The 19,481-nt window shown below is 52.8% G+C and overlaps 4 protein-coding genes across 4 annotated transcripts; 3 read left to right on the forward strand and 1 right to left on the reverse strand.

Moving 5' to 3' along the window:
* Nucleotides 1–464: 464 nt before the first annotated feature.
* HMPREF1120_07475 (uncharacterized protein) lies at nucleotides 465–3,343 on the forward strand (the record flags this gene model as incomplete). Its single annotated transcript, XM_009161700.1, has 2 exons — nucleotides 465–3,036; nucleotides 3,111–3,343. 2 exons carry the CDS (start codon nucleotides 465–467, stop codon nucleotides 3,341–3,343), a joined length of 2,805 nt encoding a protein of 934 aa, XP_009159948.1.
* A 408-nt stretch (nucleotides 3,344–3,751) lies between these two features.
* HMPREF1120_07476 (rap guanine nucleotide exchange factor (GEF) 4) lies at nucleotides 3,752–8,527 on the reverse strand. The gene is made up of 5 exons (XM_009161701.1): nucleotides 7,529–8,527; nucleotides 7,100–7,412; nucleotides 6,808–7,017; nucleotides 4,620–6,565; nucleotides 3,752–4,566 (listed from the first exon to the last, which is right to left on the reverse strand). The coding sequence occupies exons 1-5, from the start codon at nucleotides 7,814–7,816 to the stop codon at nucleotides 4,465–4,467; spliced, it is 2,859 nt and encodes a 952-aa protein (XP_009159949.1). The 5' UTR covers nucleotides 7,817–8,527; the 3' UTR covers nucleotides 3,752–4,464.
* A 2,079-nt stretch (nucleotides 8,528–10,606) lies between these two features.
* HMPREF1120_07477 (thioredoxin-like protein) lies at nucleotides 10,607–11,554 on the forward strand (the record flags this gene model as incomplete). Its single annotated transcript, XM_009161702.1, has 1 exon — nucleotides 10,607–11,554. One exon carries the CDS (start codon nucleotides 10,607–10,609, stop codon nucleotides 11,552–11,554), a length of 948 nt encoding a protein of 315 aa, XP_009159950.1.
* A 3,733-nt stretch (nucleotides 11,555–15,287) lies between these two features.
* Nucleotides 15,288–17,954, forward strand: HMPREF1120_07478 (uncharacterized protein; the record flags this gene model as incomplete). The annotated part of the gene is made up of 1 exon (XM_009161703.1): nucleotides 15,288–17,954. The coding sequence occupies one exon, from the start codon at nucleotides 15,288–15,290 to the stop codon at nucleotides 17,952–17,954; it is 2,667 nt and encodes an 888-aa protein (XP_009159951.1).
* Between the last annotated feature and the right edge of the window lie 1,527 nt (nucleotides 17,955–19,481).

Consider the following 19,481-nt stretch of genomic DNA (forward strand, 5'->3'; position numbering starts at 1 on the left):
TTGCAGCCACAATGTGGCTGTTGATTCTGTGGCTGGTGAGCATTGGCTCCTGAGCTCGAGTTGGACTTGAAGCCCGCAAACGCAGACGCAGCCCACTGCGCGGCACTCAAACTGCCAGTTCAATTGCTACTGGCCAGACAGCGACAATTATTTGGCGAGGACACGTTCTACTGTAACTGAACTCCCACTGCAGTCAACTCCGACCTATTGACGGCCTTTGCCAATTGGTATTCTACTACTTCCAAACAGTGGCTAACGACCTGTACGGACCTTTATTTCCCATCCATGTTCTTCGCGACATGATCCTGCGGTAGTGCAGTGCAAGACACGTCCGAGTTTATCGCGGTGCCAGTGCCCTGGGCCACACTCTTTCACCCTGACCTGACTGCGACAACTTGAACAGGTTGATCCTACTCACAGCACAGTCACAATGAGTTACGCAAAGAAGGACGAGGACGCGGAGCATGCCGGCTTCAAGCTGGACCGCACATCAGTATTTCAAGACGGTATTACTGCACATCCCTGAGCACTCCCGCTCCCCTCACATTTCACTCATTGACCACGCTTCAGCTCGATTGTTCAACTCATCCCCCATATCTCCGCGAAAATGTCGAACCCTCCTTACCAAGATTGCCGTCCTCCTCTTTACGGGGGAGAAGTTCCCAACCAACGAAGCCACGACTCTGTTTTTCGGCATCTCGAAACTGTTCCAGAACAAGGATCCGTCCTTGCGTCAAATGGTCTATCTGATCCTGAAAGAGCTGGCACATACGGCCGAGGATGTCATCATGTCGACGAGCATTATCATGAAGGACATGACCGTGGGGAGTGACATTGTCTACAAGGCGAATGCCATCCGTGCCCTCTGCCGAATCATTGACGCGACCACCGTCCAAGGGATTGAACGATTGATCAAGACCGCGATCGTGGACAAGTCTCCCGCTGTATCTTCGGCGGCCCTGGTATCCTCATATCACCTACTTCCCATTGCCCGAGATGTTGTGCGAAGATGGCAAAGCGAGACGCAAGAAGCGGCATCCTCGTCGAAATCAGGGGGTGGCTTTCTCAGCTTCTCGACCGGGTCCTCTCACTCGCTTGCGGCGGCAAACACGAATTACATGAACCAATACCATGCCATCGGTCTCCTGTATCAGATGCGGTCACACGACAGAATGGCGTTGGTTAAAATGGTCCAGCAGTACGGCGCAGCCGGGGCGGTCAAGAGCCCTGCAGGAGTGATGATGCTGGTGCGTTTGGCCGCCAGACTGGCAGAAGAGGACCCGGGACTCCGGAAACCCATGATGCAGATGCTCGACGGTTGGCTACGCCACAAGAGCGAGATGGTCAACTTCGAGGCCGCAAAGGCCATCTGCAATATGCCCGATGTCACCGACGCCGAGGCTGCTCAGGCAATCCACGTCTTGCAGTCTTTCCTGACTTCTCCAAGGGCCGTCACCAAGTTCGCAGCCATCCGGATTCTCCATGCTTTTGCTTCGTTCAAGCCCCAAGCTGTCCACTCGGCAAACCCTGATATTGAAGCCTTGATTTCCAACAGCAACAGATCGATTGCCACGTTCGCCATCACCACGCTTCTCAAGACCGGAAATGAGGCCAGCGTCGATCGCCTCATGAAACAGATATCCGGTTTCATGGCCGAGATTACAGACGAGTTCAAGATTACAATTGTCGAAGCAATCCGAACACTGTGCATGAAGTTCCCTAGCAAGCAAGCCGGTATGCTCACCTTCTTGAGTGGCATCCTGCGAGATGAGGGTGGCTATGAGTTCAAACGCGCCGTCGTTGAGAGCATGTTTGACCTGATCAAGTTTGTGCCCGGAAGCAAAGAGGAGACATTGTCGCACTTGTGCGAGTTCATCGAAGATTGTGAATTCACAAAACTGGCTGTTCGCATCCTACATCTCATTGGGGTGGAAGGTCCGAAAACTCCCCAGCCGACGAAATACATTCGCTACATCTACAACCGAGTGGTCCTGGAGAATGCGCTGGTTCGAGCGGCAGCAGTCACTGCACTTGCCAAGTTTGGCGTCGGCCAGAAAGATCCCGAGGTCAAGAAGAGTGTTTCAGTCCTTTTGAGAAGATGTCTTGACGACACCGATGACGAGGTGCGGGATAGGGCAGCGCTCAATCTGCGGTTGATGCAAGAGGATGACGAGATTGCGGAGCGGTTTATCAAGAACGACTCGATGTTCTCTCTGTCTACCTTCGAACACAAGCTCGTTCTGTATGTCACGGCCGACGACAAGGCTGTCTTCAGCAAGCCTTTCGACATCACCGAGGTTCCCGTGGTGTCTCAGGAACAGGCGCTTGCCGAAGAACGAACAAAGAAACTCACGACTGCCACACCCACCCTCAAGGCCCCAAGCACAGGACCCACGAAACAGAAGGGGGCCAATGGAGCCGCAGGCGAGGCGCCGGCATCGGCTGCCGCGGCCGCGCAGAAGTACACTCAAATTTTCTCCAGAATACCCGAGCTTGCCGCATATGGCCCAGTGCTCAAATCCAGTCCCGTGGTGGAACTTACCGAGAGTGAGACCGAGTACGTGGTTGGTGCCGTCAAGCACATCTTCAAGGAGAACATCGTCATTCAATATGACATCAAGAACACGCTCGACCAGACCGTGCTGGAGAACGTGACGGTGCTGACCACTCCCTCCGAGGACGACGAGGAGCCCACACTAGAGGAAGAGTTCATCATCCCCGCACCAGCCTTGAAGACCAACGAGCCCGGCGTGGTGTATGTTGCATTTAAAAAGACCGGCGGCGAGAAATCCTTCCCCATCACGACCTTCTCCAACGTTTTGAAGTTTACAAGCAAGGAAATCGACCCGACCACAGGAGAAGCGGAAGAAAGTGGGTATGAAGATGAATACGAAGTCGAAAACCTCGAGTTGACCGGCGCCGATTATGTCTTGCCCGCCTTTGCCGGCAGTTTCGACCATATCTGGGAGGGAACTGGTGCAAATGGCGAGGAAGCAAGTGAAACTTTACAACTGTCGTCCATTAAGAGTCTAGCAGGTAAGTTACCACCACTTTGTCATTCGCAGAACTTGCATTGGGAGGGATGAAACGGCTGACCTTTTTTGTCGCAGACGCTACCGAGCAACTCGCCCAGACTCTGAGTTTGCAACCCCTCGAAGGTACCGATGTTGTTCTTTCCAACACCACCCACGCCCTTAAACTGTACGGCAAATCCGTCACGGGTGGCCGAGTCGCCGCCCTCATCAAAATGGCCTATTCGGCCAAGTCTGGCGTCACTGTCAAGGTTTCAGTTAGGACTGATGAAGCGGGACTGGCTCCTTCGATTCTCTCGGCTTTGTTGTAAAGAACAAGCACGGCCACCGCCGTATCAGTGCTAGTACTGTTAAGGTCACGGAAAAGAAGAGACACAGAAAGGTTGCCGGTGCTGCTTGCCGATGCCGACGCCAATTGCCGCCGCCCATGTCGAAACAAAACAAAAAAGACAGCAACGATGCACTTCCGGCGACTTCATGAGTGACTCTGTTCGACCGGTCTGGCGTAAGGAGAGGATTTTTGTGGGTTGGTGACAACAGGCAAGGGGACGAAAAGCAGAAAATAGGAGAAAACAAGCCGGCCCACCTGAGGCACGGGGGATGCCTTGGTAGTGGAAGAGGTGAGATGTAGGCAACTGCAGTCCGAGGCAAGCTGGGCCGGCATGGCACGGCACGGCACGCCACGACAGGGTAGATACTACTAGTAGTACTGTTGGAGTCACAATGAATAGTAGAGCTGATGATTGATGTGGTGTTCTGTTCTTGCAGGGCCAGTGGTTCACGTTCTAGGTGTCGTTGTGAGTATATATGTACGTTGGTGAGCTAGAAAACTGTCAAAAAGTCACCTTCACTAGGCCGAGTATTCGAGTTCATCTCTCAAACAGATGCAGTGTTCACACTGGGATCCATGCAAAGGTAAGCAGCTACCGTGGGTACTGTAGTTGCGCAAATCAACCTGCCAGACCAGCTCGTTACAATCCTATGGTATCCTAGATGTCCGTCGCAAATCTCCTGGGTATTAGACTTGATACGCTCGCAACTAGATCTTTGAGGCATGGATAACAGGCAATTGGCACCTTCTTCAAATACTGTTGTATCTTCCAGACTTTTTGCCCCGGCTAGAGCAAAGACACCTGCAAGAGGCGACGCAAACCTTAAAACTCAAACGCATCGATTCTTTCTCAACCCCAGTGAACCGCCGAAATCTTCAGTTGTCCAAACATGTCACCCATACATCTTTTATTGTCGTAAATCATGACCCGTAACATGCTCGACACCAATCATGTCGAGCACACTTTTCGACCAAATCTCCAAACAAGAGCTGGTCTTCTATCCCTCGAGGGACCATTTTCCTTGATTCTAATCCTTTTTCTAATTCCACAAGGTTGGTATATTGTTTTTCTCATCCAATCCAACGCTAAATTTTGTGTCATCAACGTCGTAACCAGTCAAACTTCTTCTTTGTATCAACGACAGCTTGTGGCTCAACCTGTACACTTCGATCGTATAATTCGCTGCGCGGGTCCGCAGAGTCCTGCAGTGATAGTCAGCAAAAAGCAAATGGTACACAAGACTCATTTCTCATACCTCGCTTTCTTCGACAATCTTTGTCTCCAAGATCATCTTAATGGTCTCCTCAGTGCGCGAGGTTCGTGGCGGAAAGGTATACGGCTCCTCTAGACACCTCTGGAGTCCGACAATCACCTCACCCATGATCTCAAACTTCTTCCAATTGATGTTGGCGCCAATGAATGTCGGGTTCGCCGAAGCGGCCATGGTAAGATCTTGACGCACCAGCGGTAGGAAAGGGATCCGCTCATGCGCCGAATTCTCCCAAGCCATTCGATACGCAGCGTGCGATTTCGAGAGGCCCATCAGAATCGTCAAACGAAGGAACTGCTTGTGCACTTCAGGCGATATCAGTTCGTGTGTAGCAGCAAGACGAGCGACTTCATGACCGGTGATGCCTGCCACTATTGCACCCAAAGAATTGTAGTTGTTCAGTTGCCGTACTTTCCACGCCAATGCCATGAATTTTTCCAGGGCTCTCGCTCGGTGTTTCGGTTTATCTCGCAGCAATATCATACCAGAAACAAACAATGCAAGATGATTGAAATGTTTCACCATGGCAGTGATATTGTCGGACCCGCGAGACTTCCTCTTATCTTTAGCAGAGAGAGACACATGTCGGACAAAGTCCCGCGGCCTGATGGCAGAAAGCATGGTCCAGTCAATGCGGGTGATTTCGAGGGCGGTCTCTTCGACCGGAGTCTCCATGAATTGGTGCCATTGCAGCTTGCTCAGACGAATATGAGGTATCACCTTGTACTTCTCGGCTTGGATTTTCGCATTCTGCAATTGCATGTAATTGGTATACGATTGGCTCGATGTGTTGCTGGACTTGATCAGGCTCGAGGAAGACGACAGCGCATTTGACTCTGGTGCGGACGAGTCACCATCGTCTCCACTGTCGGTATCGTCTTTATGAGATCTCTGGCTCGCCTGAGCAAGTTTTTCGTTCTTCGTCGACGGTAGAGGTGTCGCGGCCTTTTTACTTTTACCGCTCGGTGTGCTGGTGCTGTCAGAATACGCCCAGTCCGCGTCTTCATCCGGGATCATGGTGTCTAGATTATTGCTGATCTCGCGTGCAGCCGGGGCAAACACTTTGCTCTTTTCGATACTTTGCACAAAGGGAACGGCAATGTCACGAGCTGGGCCTGGGGCAAAGTCACCAGGATAGTTGGCGGTCCACTGACCCAGCACTTGAAGGTACCGAAGCATCTCGGCGACCTTGGTGAAATGGACCATTTTGCTCTGCTCAAGCTTCATGAACTGGTCGATGATGGCAACGAGTAGTTGTTGAGGAGTCGCAAATGCGCGGTACAGACAGAGGAAAGAGGGCACAAATTTCGACTGTGCTTTGTTAGCCGGAAGCATCAGCAGTCTTTCGACAAGCTCCTTGAAGTGTACGCCAGACTCTTGTTTGTTCTCATCAAGCGACAATTTTGCCAATGCATTTCCGAAGGGCTTCGAGTCGTCAACTTCCGTACGTGGGGAGGGGTCGCTCGGATCCTCCTCCATATTAAGGAATGTCTGATAGGCTCGATTATCGGGGGTTTCAGCTGGACGGAGCATAGACTTCACATAGTAAGAGTCTGGGGTTTCGGGGACGACCGAGGTCGAAGGCCCCGTAGGTGATGTGATTTTGTTAGTATAGTCACCGGATGAGACAGGTGTGTGAGGTTCTGTAGGTCGACCTTGGGACCTGGAAGCTGCTGAAGTGTCCAATCGTAGCTTCGTCCTTCTACCATTTGAGCCTACATCTTCCACAGGCGACGCTTCGCTTTCTTCGTCGGCCGACTCAATGACAGCTGGCCGGGTCGAGAGGTTCAGGAGGAACTCTTTCGATTTCGACGTCTGCAAGCGGCTGTTCGACCGGCTGCGACTTCTGCTTTTCTTCGGCGAGTGATCCCGAGAGGCAACTCGTTGGGAAGCCCCAGCTGGGGCAACGGCATGTGCGGCGCTCGATAGAACTGGTGCAGCGACCGTGGTTAGCGAAGCACTGGCACTGCATGCTACTATGAACATTTAAGTGGTGGGAAAGAACGACCGTTGCCATCAACGCAAAGGACGATAAAGGCGCACTGGACTTGCTTGTCCTGGCTGGACGGTTGGCAAGCGAGGCACCCAGTGCAGATAGAGTAACAGATAGAGAAGCAATGAGCCGCAGAGCCTCAACTCGGAAGTTGGTGGAGCCCATCATGGTATCACTCACCTCGGTTAGAAGTCACAACCCGGTCCAGCATGGCCAGCAGGCAGAGTTTCGCACTCTCTGGGGATGTACTAGATATCTCCGCAATCGCAACGTTGGCGAGATTACGGCGGATTTGCTCATGAAACTTCGGGTCGATTTGACGAGAGTCCTGCTTCACGTCGCACTTGGAAGCAAGCAGCATACAAGGCAGTCCACTGTTTGTCATAGATGCTGGTAAGGGAGTGGCATCATCAGTAAGTTGCTGCGTAGAATGAAACGGACTTCGAGGTGTTCGTGGCTGGTCAGCACTTACTCAAAGCTGTAGGGATGTCAGCGACGCTTTCCTTATCGGAAACGTCGTAGAGACAAAATACTCCGTCCACCTGCGGATACGCTGTACCCTTCCAGAAGGAAGGCCATTCTATCCTCCGGCTGCTATTGTAGTCGACATCCTCGAGCGCAAGTTCGATGAATTGTACACGATATGACTGGTTCTTGACAGTTATCAATGTGGAAGACGAAGAACCTTCTTCGGGTACTACACTTCGAATAAAGGAGCTTTTGCCGCAATTATGAGGGCCAATCACCACAAGATTGATTGACGGCTTGAGGTCACTTTTAGGTGGCTGAGATGGAGACATGAATCAATACGGGTCATAATCAAGAGAGCGATGAGAGAAAGGTGAGGGTGGTGTTAGGAGCCACGAGCAAGATTGCGGCATATGGAAAGTACAGAACATACCTTAGTGGCTAGCCTGGACTCAGGTGACAAATCTGAGGAAGACTGTCGACCGGACTGCCTTGCTGTGGGCTTTCGCTCCGGCGATGCTAGTGTGGCTCCGCGAGAACGGGACTTGGAGCCGCGATGACCGGCATCAGAGGGTCTGGAAGTGGCTGATGGGCGGCGGGAATGCTGATCTTTCCGTCGGCTGTCAACGTTGGGCGCTGAGTTATGTCTATCCCGTGTCAGGGAAGATGCCACGGCAGCCTTGGAGTCGAGCGATCGATATCTGGTGGACCGGCTGTCCATGACTATAGGGTCCCAGGTTTAGGTTGATATGATCAGGCACCGCGCCTCATCGCGGGATAATTGACACTGCCTATGTTGATCCTCGAGGTTGGTGAATATTGCGGATAAAGGCGACCGAAAGCTTGGATGCTGGTGGAGAGCAGTCATGGGTGTTTGAAATGCAAGACACCAAGTTAATGGGTCTCTGACGGCGGATAGAAGACGGCTTGTGGGTTCAATGCTACCAGAGCTTGTTCCCAGGGGAAGAAGTCCTCTCTTCGCCGGGACGGCCCCGTGGCCAAGCGCTTGTTGAACTCAGGAATCGAAGTCCTACACCAGATCCGGCAATCCCAGGGAGCGAGAGGAATAGTGTGAAACGGAGAGGGAGTGTCGATCGGAGACGAAGAAGGGGAGATTACCTATTTACCCTGCTGTACGGAGGGAGAGAGGTCGTCAAGTTAGGGTTGGTGTTGGTCTGGTGGAGATGGAGGCCGAGGGGCGCGGATTGCACCGTCCGTGGACGGAATTGTCTCAGTGCACCGCGCCAGTGGTAGAAGGACACTCTACTGGCCGTGATGGAAACGGTATCCAGCTTTTCTAGTCTCTCCGCACAATCTTCGCCTGGAGGGAGACAAGAGCAGAAGAGGGAGGATGGATAACTGACAAGGAAAGTTTTTTTCGTCTGTCCGGGGATGGCATCAGTATCAGTATCTGCATCTGCAGAGTGCCTGTTAGCAATGTGACGGTGAATTTTCAGTGGGCAGACTGCAAACCATACATACCCCATGCAGTGGTCGAGCAGCTCCGGTGCTGGACATGGTTCAAGCTGTGGGTGATGCCAGTGGTGATGCTCGGTTGGCGCCAGGAACCATCCATAGCACACGACGATGGTGAGGACGTGGTGGATGTTCGGCAACGCTGAGCCAGTAAAAGAACGGCGAACCTGGTGCACAGGCGAGCGGACTGTTAGGTTCCGGCAGCAAACACAGGCGCCACAGGCACTTAACAGGCACTTAACAGGCACCAATGCAGCCTGTGTCCCTTGTGATTGGCACCCATTCTAGTCCCTGGCAGTCCAATGTTCTCCCGCCCGCAGCCACCGCAGCCTACTAGTAGGTCATTAGCAGTTGGCTTACAGTAGGGCCGCAGGATACTGTACAGTAGGTACATGTACCTCCCAGGCAGGTAGCAACCGCGCACTGCAGTGGTAGGCATTTCCTAGACCCTGCCGGAGTACAACGTAGTACCTGGTAGTATTCAAGCTGCAAGAGTCCCTGGTCCCAAAGAGCCAACAACACAGCCACTTCAGTGCGGCACTGCATTGCATGTCGAACCCTACAGATGTCTATTTTGTTCCTAAACGGCCGTTGCAGAAATTGGGCAGCCGTCACAATGAATTTGGGGGCCAGAATCCGCCGAAGCGAGGCATGGTGCTGCTCAGTTACCTGGTAGGTACCGTAGGTAGCTAGCATTCTGTATCACTTGAAAGGGCTCTATTGGTACTGTACTACTGCTGGGGTATATGCCGTACTGGTACGGTGGATACTGTTTTGCACACAACTAGCAATATGACTGAGCTCTTCCATTCGAACTCTTGGTGGGCATGATTCTTTTCAGTTCCAACATTCATGAAAAGGGCTCTGCCATATCTGTTACTCGCCTCTCTGACGAGCACTTGTGAAGCGTACTGTGGAAGCTGCTGCCAACCAATGGACCGCATGGCATCCAGGTCGAGCCTGCCAGGACCCTTTCGTTCGCGAAGAGGTTTCACCTATGAGTCTATCTCGCGTGGTGCTCCTGAACTAGGAGGAGATACTAGACTTCGTGGCCTCCTTTCACCATCGGCAAGCGCAACAAGAAATGACTGACCTCGTCAAGAGTCACGCATTGCTGTTGTATGTTGTGCTTTGGAGCTTAGCTCCGCAACCAGCGCGGCAAATGCTGTCATCCCAGAAACATCCGCGGAGTCGGACTTGAGGCTGTAGTCCAGCATTCGCATTGCTTGGGCAAGTCGTTGTTCTGGGGATCGTTGGCTTCTGTGCCCTGCTGGACCTTGTGGTTGGGACAGAGTCTCTTGGTCAGTTGTCACTGCCGTCTCATATATAGTCTTGAGCTTAACCCGCAGGTTCGGAAACTGTTCGAACAGCTTTCCTACTCTGGGATCGTGTATGAGGAGGTCGTCCAAAGGAACACTGTCAGCTTCGACCGAACCGGCCGGTACTTCTTTCAATGAAGGAGCCACAACATTCAGTCCTGAACCGGCGCTGTTACAATCCTGCTTATGGGCTTTGAAACACTGAAGAGAACAACTACCAACCAAGTCAACAACACAACTCCAAGGGAGCAGTTATAGAAAGCCAAACCTTGTCGCCCTACAGGAGGGACAACGGTATTTGAAAGTAGGGTTTCGGCAGACGCTGCAGAGCTGGCTTGACATCGAGGGACGACCGGACAGCCGGTGGGCAGAGGCTCTACCGCAGGGACTGGATGGTCAGTATAGCCAGTCGGTGTAGTTACAGTACCTAGACTCGAAGCGTTTGTTGGCCGTTGGTCTTGGATTTGGTCTTCACGTGCAGTGTGTGTCCCATTCAGAAGCGTGGAATTTTGTCGTTGCGTCGCTGACAAATGGACAGCACGGGTTGGCCGCATGCACGTGACGACCCCAAGCATCTGCTGACTCGCCATCGGACTCGTTGAACTGGAAGTTCTGGAAGAAAACATTTCGAGATTCAAGTTTTGTCCTCTATAATATCAACAGCTTTGACTGTCTCATCCCTACTCTGCGGCTTTCTCGTCGCATTCTATTGTACCATGCGTGGCGTGATACCAGTGCAGACATTGAGGGCTTTGTCCCGACCTAGCGCCAGCGGCAGGCAATCATTGAGCCGTGTTGGTCGGGCTGTGACCACCCGCAATATTAGCCAGGCTGCGAGGATACCCGCCATCACAGCATCGCACGCTCGCCACAGACCTCACTTGCGGCCTGGTCATCAAAGCTCGGCTCTGCCGAAGACGTCAAGTCGGACGATCTATATTCAGACGCAGTCGACTCCGAATCCCGATGCGCTGAAATTCATTCCAAACCATCCTGTCCTGCCTGAGAACTTTCCCTCGACCTTCCTCGAATATTCCTCCCCACGATCCACGATAGGCGGGCCGCATCCGTCTCCGCTGGCGGCGAAGTTGCTGGGCGTGGACGGTGTCAAGTCCGTCTTTTATGGACCAGACTTCATCACCGTCACCAAAGCAGAAGACGTGAACTGGGCACACGTTAAGCCGGAAGTGTTTAGCCTCATTACCGAGGCAATCACTTCTGGCGAGCCAATTGTTAACACCGTCGACAAGGCTACAGCAAGCGAGGGCCAGGAAGGTGGAGGCCCGGACAGTCTAGCGGCCAACGATGACGACGACGAGGTCGTAGCAATGATCAAAGAGCTGTTGGAAACACGAATCCGCCCAGCTATACAAGAGGACGGAGGTGACATTGAGTTTCGGGGATTTCATGACGGGCAGGTGTTGCTCAAACTACGCGGTGCTTGCCGGACGTGTGACTCCAGCACGGTGACGCTGAAAAACGGCATCGAATCGATGTTGATGCATTACATTGAAGAGGTCAAGGGCGTCACTCAAGTCATGGACGAAGAGGAAGAAATTGCACTGAAAGAGTTTGCCAAGTTCGAAGAGAAACTTCGACAACAGAAAGGACCCGATGCGGTGGCGAGTACCGTGGGCAAGGGAAGTCTAGATTATGTTGAGTAAGGCACGGGCAGACTTGCAGGTTGATGTTTTGGTCTCCAACAATGCATCTGCTTTGTTGCACAGACGCAGGCGTTAATATCGGAGTGGGAGATGTCAGCAGCAAGCCGGCGTTATTCAGCCAGAGGTATGCAGGTGCAAGAAGACGAGGCGGCGTACATTAAGCACGCAACCCCAAACCAAACTTGGATTTGGCGACGGCTGCGCGTCGGCACAACAGTGCATTTTGCAGGAATATCATTTCGTCGACGGCCGAGCCCCCACCTCAAAGAAAGCACGAAGCTGAGGAGAGATTCACGATTGACAGATGACAACGCTCTACGTACTCACCAGGTATTTGTTCTCCTCGGAGATGCAGTACAGTGGGTACATAGCCTTTCCTCCGTGGTGTGTGACGTGAGCTGGCACCACAGCTCCTTCAACCAGCGTAGGTTGGCTGAAGACAGCGACCGCGATGCTGGGCTCTTAAATATGACCGTGGAGACAAGATGCTAGGGCCGGAATGGTGAGTACGAGGCTGTACTGGGATGTGATTGTGGGCAGGGTTGTAGCTCGCAGCTACAATAGCCGAACGATTGGAAGATCATAAGGAACTGCGCGGTATATACTCTCGAGGTGGGAATATGACTCCCCGACCACGACTACTGGCTACCTGGGACAGCTACACCTTCAATCACAAATCACAAATATCTAAGGTACCAGGTACATTACTGCAAGGCAAAGGCACCGGGCCAGCGTACTCGCACTACTACTGTAGGAGTAAGTGGGGATTATCAGGCCACTTGCACGTACTACGATTGTCTGCATTGTTGTTCTTAGCCTCGCCGACACTCGATTTGCCCGTAGTCTTAGTATGCCAATGCATCGAGACACACATGGCTACAACTATTACGGCATATTCGCCTCGCCGATCCCCCATTTTTGAACCGCAACAAGGTTGCCATGGCGGGTCAAGTTCTCCTCCGGCGTTTTCCCTCAGGCAAGCCGTACTGCTTCTTTGCTGCAGGTCATATCCTCCGGCCGCATTCCAAGTTCTACGCACGCGGGAATTGGTTCATCTTCGCCTTTCAAGTTCCGTAGACAGCGGGGTACAGGTCAATCCTCTTACTTCACCTCTGGGCACGCCACAGTCATGATACCTTATGCAGCGACTCCTACCTACCTAGGTAGGCTTTATCCATCAGTAAGGTTCTCCACGCCAAGTTCAAGTTGTGCTGCAACAAACTTCGAAGTGGTTGGTGCCCGCAGTCACCATCGCTGGATCCTGTTCAAGTTCTGATCGTGGTCATGGTTGTGGGTGATGCCATGATGAACAGGGATCCGCCGTTGGACGCTCAACTCAGGCTGCATCTCCCCCACAATCAAAATATGATGCCGGCAGTGGTCCCCGGGGGCTCCTTAGGTTTCCTTACCAGAACGCGTCTAGTCCTCATCGTAATAATGATAATAAGCCGTGGCCACTCGTTGCATGCCAACCGCTCAGGCTACTGCTCAGGCTGATGATGCTGCTGCTGGTACTGTGCAACATCCGTATTCTCGCCGTACTAGTAGCCGTCGCCCCCTGTTCCCAGTCCGGCGAAACTGCTTGCAAACCTCATGGTCGCCTGATTCTGTGCCTCGACTTGACCTCCAGTTCCTCAGGCTCCAGGCAGAAGTAAAGCCAAAGAATGATCGCCGGGGATTGCTTGAGCATTCTGATTCCATCTATCATCAAAGAATTCTCTCACCCCTCTTCTTGCAACTCCCCGCGGCGTCTAGACCTGGAGCAATGTCTCCAGAGCGCCTCAGTTGCACCCATTCTACAACATTGTAGTTCCCAGGTACTGTACCTTCAAGCTTGATATGTTCCTGTGATCGATACCACTACTGCCTGTACTATAGTGTCCCTGTCGTTGTCTCTTCTCCTCGGCACACTGACCTCTGCTTGATGCCAGCTGCAGTGTACTGGCAGTGTATTGCCCCCAGTCTCCTATGGCCTGCTGCCAGTGCCAGTGTAGCTTTCCTGCCGTGCCTGGTCCAGTTCCTTTCTGTCTGTCCCGGCGCTCCGAGCACCAGCATCCCTGTCCTGCTTCAGGCCCCTTCTTATTCTTCCCCCATCACATAACTAGCAGTACCATGTACATGTGTCTCTCAACACCACTGTATGATCTCGTCGCTAGATAGGTGTTCTTCACATGGTCGCCTGTCAGCGGAAGCCAAACCACAGATCAGATCGCCATCCGACCAAACACAGTTGGTGCCACCCCGACTGATCCTGACCAGGCGATCCACCGCCACCATCCATGGTTAACAAGCCGCCAACAGCTCGGGCCACTCGCACCGCTGCATTGACAATAATCTCTCCCCTCTCTTGCTTGCTTGCTCAGGGTTAGTTAGCCTTTAAGAACACCCTCGTAACCCCTCGGGGTTGGCGCCAACGCTCATACTGCTAAGCAGTATTGGAGCAATAGGTTTCCAAAGGCCCGCCCACCTCGTCTCACCCGGGGTCGCGTGAGAGGGACTGACCCGGAAAGCAAGAGTAAGGAAAACTCTGTTGACGAGAATCCGGGGAATGGCGGCACACCACTCACCACCTTGCCAGTCACGTAGCTGTGTTCTGATGTAGTTGTTGTAGTTGCTCCTCTTTTTGCTCCTCGCCGACTCATTGCCAGACATTAAATTTGCCCAGAAGCTGGAGCTGGAGCTGGAGAGAGCTGGAGACTCAACGTCCTCAAGCTTGTAACAGATCCCGGGCCGGCAACTCCTCCTCTCGAGTCTCCTCGTCCTCTTCCACCCTGTCGCACTACGGCTGGGACTACTTTACAGTGTCGTCTATTCTACTGCTGTTGCGATTATTCTTGATAAACTTGAACTCCCACTGCAGTGCACTACTACACTACTAGTAGTAGTTCTATTTACTGCCACTACTACGCTCCACCCTTCTCCCACCTCTCGCCCTGGTCATTAAACAGGCACACTGCAACACACAAACACCGTCTTTCGCCGCCATCCTCATCACTCGCAATCTCGAGCGGACTGCGCTGTCGTTCGGCTCTTGGGCGTCAAGTCAAGCGACCGCTTTCCAGATAGAGCGTCCTGCCTTACTTCCTCGTCAGCCCGCGAGCTCTCGTGCCTGAGGTGTTCTTTTCGCCTGACCAACTACTGGCTCAGAAGGCAGCCCCTCGCGGCCACCTCACCTCACCTCGTCCTCGGCTGACAGGACAGCGAGCACTCACCACAACCGCAACCTCTGGCCTTGCCTGTGCCTTGTCCAGCCGCGGGCCGCTCGAAGTGCACGTTGTGTTTGTCTACATCAGTCAATACTACAACTGTCGTTGCCTCACAATATAGTCACTCTGTTGCCTTCTGACGTTGATGCTCGCGTCGTTGATGTATTGGTGCCGCGCCGCTTTCACCTAACGCGAGAAATGTTGCAGTGACCAGCCATTGATTCTTAATTCTGGAGGTAAGTAACATTCAGTTTTACTTTTCTGCTTCAGACCAATGTTCGTTTGTCGGGGTGTCTCCGCGAGTCGCAGCGCGTCTTTCGAGGATCGGCGCGGCTGGGCTTGTGCTTGGTGGCTAAAGAAGCTTCTGTCTGAGCAGTCGAGGCATCTGTCGCATTGACTTCTCTCCAGTTACCCTGCACCCTTCATCATGTACCCATTGTCAGCGGTCATACTGCGTTTGTTGATCGTGCTAATTCGTCGCAGCAGAGATACTTTCAGTTCCTGCTTTTTCATCCGACAATTCAGCCATGAGTAACACTCCAAGCAAGCAGGGTGGGTTGGCCTCTCGGGGCCCCATGCCGGCCTTCGGCACTTTTGGCGCCCACCAAGCTTCGGCTTCCCTCTTGCTCGAAAAGTCCAATCCTGGCTTGCGCAGGTCCACCCCGGATTCCGAGGCGCTGGCCTCCTCTGACGACGAGGTTGAGCACGCAAAGGCTACGGCTGCGAGCAATGTCAAGCCGAACCGGAACGGTCGGAGAAAGTCCTGGCTGAACGATGTCACGTCTGCCAACATCAACCGGAAGCCTTCCGTTAGCGGTCCGTACAGTCCTTCCACCTCGCATCCAGGAACTCCACGATCCGAGCAGTCTCCATGGACCAATATTAACCCTTCCACTGGTGTAGGATGGCCTAGCCAACAAACCTCATATCCCTGGACCATCTGGGGTCAAGACGGTCGAAAAGACCCGCCAGCCAGGCTACAGGAGGTCTTGCCTGCAGCGAACGGGAACGGGGAAGGCGGAATTCCCTTCACCATCCCCTTACAACCAACCCCGAAGACATATCGCTCACAGTCATATTCTGTTGGCCAGCTAGACACCACCTCCGCACCGAGTATACCAAACCCCGTGTCAACATCAGCTGAGGCCACTCGCACTCGGCTTGGTGGCCAATATCCGTCGTTGCAGCGACGCACGTCAAGGACCAGTGGCCTCGGCACCGTCGAAACTGGGGGACTCGGTAGATTGCGTGAGGTGGAGGATGATGAAGAAGAACTCAGAAACAGCCGCATGTCGGAAGCCATCGCTACGGAGCAGGCTCGGATGATTGAACGCTTGGAAAAGGAAAACGCGCAGCTCCGCCAGGCGGCCCAAACGCAGCATGATAGAACCCTTTCTGGCGCATCTACCTCTACGCAACCCCCACCTGGCTTCCGTAACACGCGCCTTCGCGCCGCCGTTCCTGAAGAGGCTGAAGTGGCCGTCGACGACCGGGAGGACCTCCCTCTTTCGGCGGGGTTTGGTGGTAGGGATCACAACACTCGCCGTATGAGTGAGCAGGCGCTTGGATTTCCCGACCGGCCAACCCTCTCCTCCACCGAACACCGCAATTTAGAGAGTGTCAGGAAAGCCCAGTGGCAGACGTCCCTTGGATTCGGCCCCATCCTGGAAGCCCCGCAAAGCCGGCGACATTCGTTTGCTGATGTGCCAACCCGGCATGGCTCTTTCAGCTCCAACGGTAAGGCGACCGACACAATACCCTGGCCGGGCCTTGGAACTGATCTATTAGAACGTGAGGACCAGTTGACGGCGTATGAGAGTGGTTCCCAAACTTTATCCCAAGGAGATGACCGTGAGTTGGCCCTAGCACTGTTACAGCCCGATGAAATCCAGTTGAGAATCCTTTACTTACACAACCGCCGTTTTGCAGCCTCATACTTCAATGCCACAGAATCGACCCGTCGTGCTGCGGACGCTCGTGTCCACCAATCGCATCGTGAAAGTCAGCATTACGGCCCGCTTGGCATCAGTGCTTTCCTCGAACCTGCTAGCCAGCCTCTGTATATTGTCAATTTCAAGTGTTGCCGCTCGGACGTCTTCTACATCCAAGAAGGCACGGGGCTCCACGTCAATGTCGGCGACCTTGTTATTGTCGAGGCCGACCGAGGTACCGACCTAGGAACCGTGCAACATACTAACGTGTCATGGGAAGATGCCCGACGATACAAGGAGTACTATGCCGAAGAACATTATAAATGGCTGATGATGTTCTCGATGCAAAGTCGGAATGGAGGACCCAATGCTGTCAACCCCAATGGAATCCCGGGACGACCTGGGAGTGCTGTCGGTGGTATGGGGCCACAAGGTCATCATGGACCTCACGACGCTCCCCATGCAGACCTGAAACCCAAGATGATCAAGCGACTGGCCCAGAACCACGAGATACAAGCCTTGAAGGATAAGGAAGGAAACGAGGCCAAAGCTAAGCGTGTGTGTCAACAAAAGGTCATCGAGCATCGGTTGAACATGGAGATTCTTGACGCCGAGTTTCAAATGCAAGCAGAAACTACTTACCCGTTTTCTTTGTCCATGGTACTGACTTCTAGCAGGGACAGCAAAAAACTTACCTTCTACTACTTTGCCGACAACTATATCAACTTCAACCATCTTGTTACAGACCTCTTCAAGATCTACAAGACCCGCATCTGGATGTCGGCCATCAACCCTGCCTCTTTCCAGACTCCGACAGCCTCGCTGGGTATCACACCTGTTTACGGTGGTGCGCACGCAGAGGAGCGCCACCGAAGAAGACAACAACCGTCGCAGCAGCAACCGCAACAACCACAACCACATGGGATTGGACCTCAACCTGTTACGACACCATTCGGCGATTCCTTCGATGCCGATCGGACTTTCAATAACCAAGCCCAGGGCATGCGTCCCAACTTTTACAGTCAATTCCAGGATGTTGGGGCAGGCCCTCAACAACTGCAACCGGGTATGGCGTCGTTTTCTCCGACCATGCCCGGACCAATGGACCCTTTCATGTCATTCTACGCCCCGCCATATCAGGGTGCCAGTCCTGGCGGTCCCAACTTTACCGGTGGAAGGCCAGACTTTAGAGGCAGGGGGCCTAATCAACCGGGTGATATGAGCTGGATGGGACGCTTTCAAGGCCTATCGCTCGGCTCTTGAGCGGACTCTGCAACAGTCATGAAAGTTTCAGAGTGAAAGAGGATTTTGTGCTCAGTAACGACTGCATATCGGTGGAAAAGACAAACAAAATGTAGAACTGTGGTCAGCAAGAAGGTACTAGATGGGGCAAGAGACGAAAAGAAAAGACCGAAGATTTCAGTGTCGGAATGGCTGACGATGTGCACGACAAACTGGCGGACATTCGTTTTGCTTTTATCATTAATCAGTACTGTTGATGGGATTGGAAAGATCCGAATCGAATCAGAATGATCATGTGGGAAACTTGAAGACAGGTAATGGTGGTGGATAACTGATTGTTCGACAGCAGGTGGCATGATGGCTGCATGGAAATACTAGTAGGCAAGAGTGTACTCGGAGCTTGACAGTCCCTGTAACATATTGAAATGGAGAATCAAATTCAAGCGTGAGAGCTGATGGATTAACATTCTGTCTGGCCAGTCGGTAGATCTGAAGAATTGTGAGATTAACGTACAGCGAAGTTGGGTTGATCGCGAAAAGTGTTCGTCTGGGCCACAACTTGAAGCTCAGGCACTGCATCCTCATACTACTAGTACCTGGTAGCCTGCAGAGGGAAGCCACTCACCACCTCAGACGCACAACCACTTCATGCAGTATTGCTGGCGGCGAATTGACAGTTCAGTTTCTTTCCCATTTTGTCCTCTGACCCGATCCAATGCTCTCGAGGTCGAAATTATTGACAATGCCTTCCACCAGGACAAAAACAGGTACAGTACTACTAGTACCACACTCTCCCCAGTGCACCGCATTCCACTGCACTGCCAGACACCATTCCAATCCGACCCAGTCTAACAAGCAAGCACCCTGACAGGCGGCTCATCATCCTCCACTCCGGCCCTGCACACAGCCAAATCGACCAAGAAGAGAGTCGAGTCCACTGACAAGACAGCTTCTTTCCCTGAAGAATTGGGTGCAGCGAAACGGAGCAAACTTGCACATGGCGAGGATAACGGGGCCGGGGCAAAACTGGTGTAAGTTTGAAATTGAGCTTGTGGCAATTTAATGGCAGGGTAATGGAAGGCTGACCAAAAACAAAAAAAGTCTCGATCCTGAGCGAATGGGCCAGATCTGCGAGAAACTCCAGGAACCCGATCCATGGCCACGACGGTTTTCCGAATCCATCAAGCATAGACAGGAGAGTATTATGAAGAAGGTGGCTGAAATCAGATTGAAAAGGTAGGAACAGGACAGAACAGAACAGAACAGACACTGCATTTGCTACCTACCTTCCTACCGAGACAACTGATGCCAGCCAATGCACTGAAACATGAACTCGAACTCGTGCTGACGATGGAAATGAAACAAAAAGTGCTTCAGACAGACAAGCGTTCGAAGCTGCATTTGCTCCACTCATCCAAGCAGCATTGGAGGGACTTGGAGGAGACCAAGATGCCAGTGTCTCTGCTGCCAGTGCTGCCACACCGGCAGTGCCCACATCCGCGCCCATCCACGTCCCTTTTCTCGGCGCAGAAGGCCAACCGTTCTGCG

This window comes from Exophiala dermatitidis, assembly GCF_000230625.1.
Source record: "Exophiala dermatitidis NIH/UT8656 unplaced genomic scaffold supercont1.6, whole genome shotgun sequence".
NCBI classification, from domain to species: Eukaryota; Fungi; Ascomycota; class Eurotiomycetes; order Chaetothyriales; family Herpotrichiellaceae; genus Exophiala; species Exophiala dermatitidis.

Bases quoted from the DNA above. Each gene is read 5' to 3' on its own strand.
- HMPREF1120_07476 (XM_009161701.1), bottom strand. From the start codon at position 7,816: ATGGACAGCCGGTCCACCAGATATCGATCGCTCGACTCCAAGGCTGCC. The intron at 7,018-7,099 runs GTAAGTGCTGAC...CTCCCTTACCAG, and splicing joins TGACATCCCTACAGCTTTGA to CATCTATGACAAACAGTGGA. The intron at 4,567-4,619 runs GTATGAGAAATG...CTATCACTGCAG, and splicing joins AGATTGTCGAAGAAAGCGAG to GACTCTGCGGACCCGCGCAG.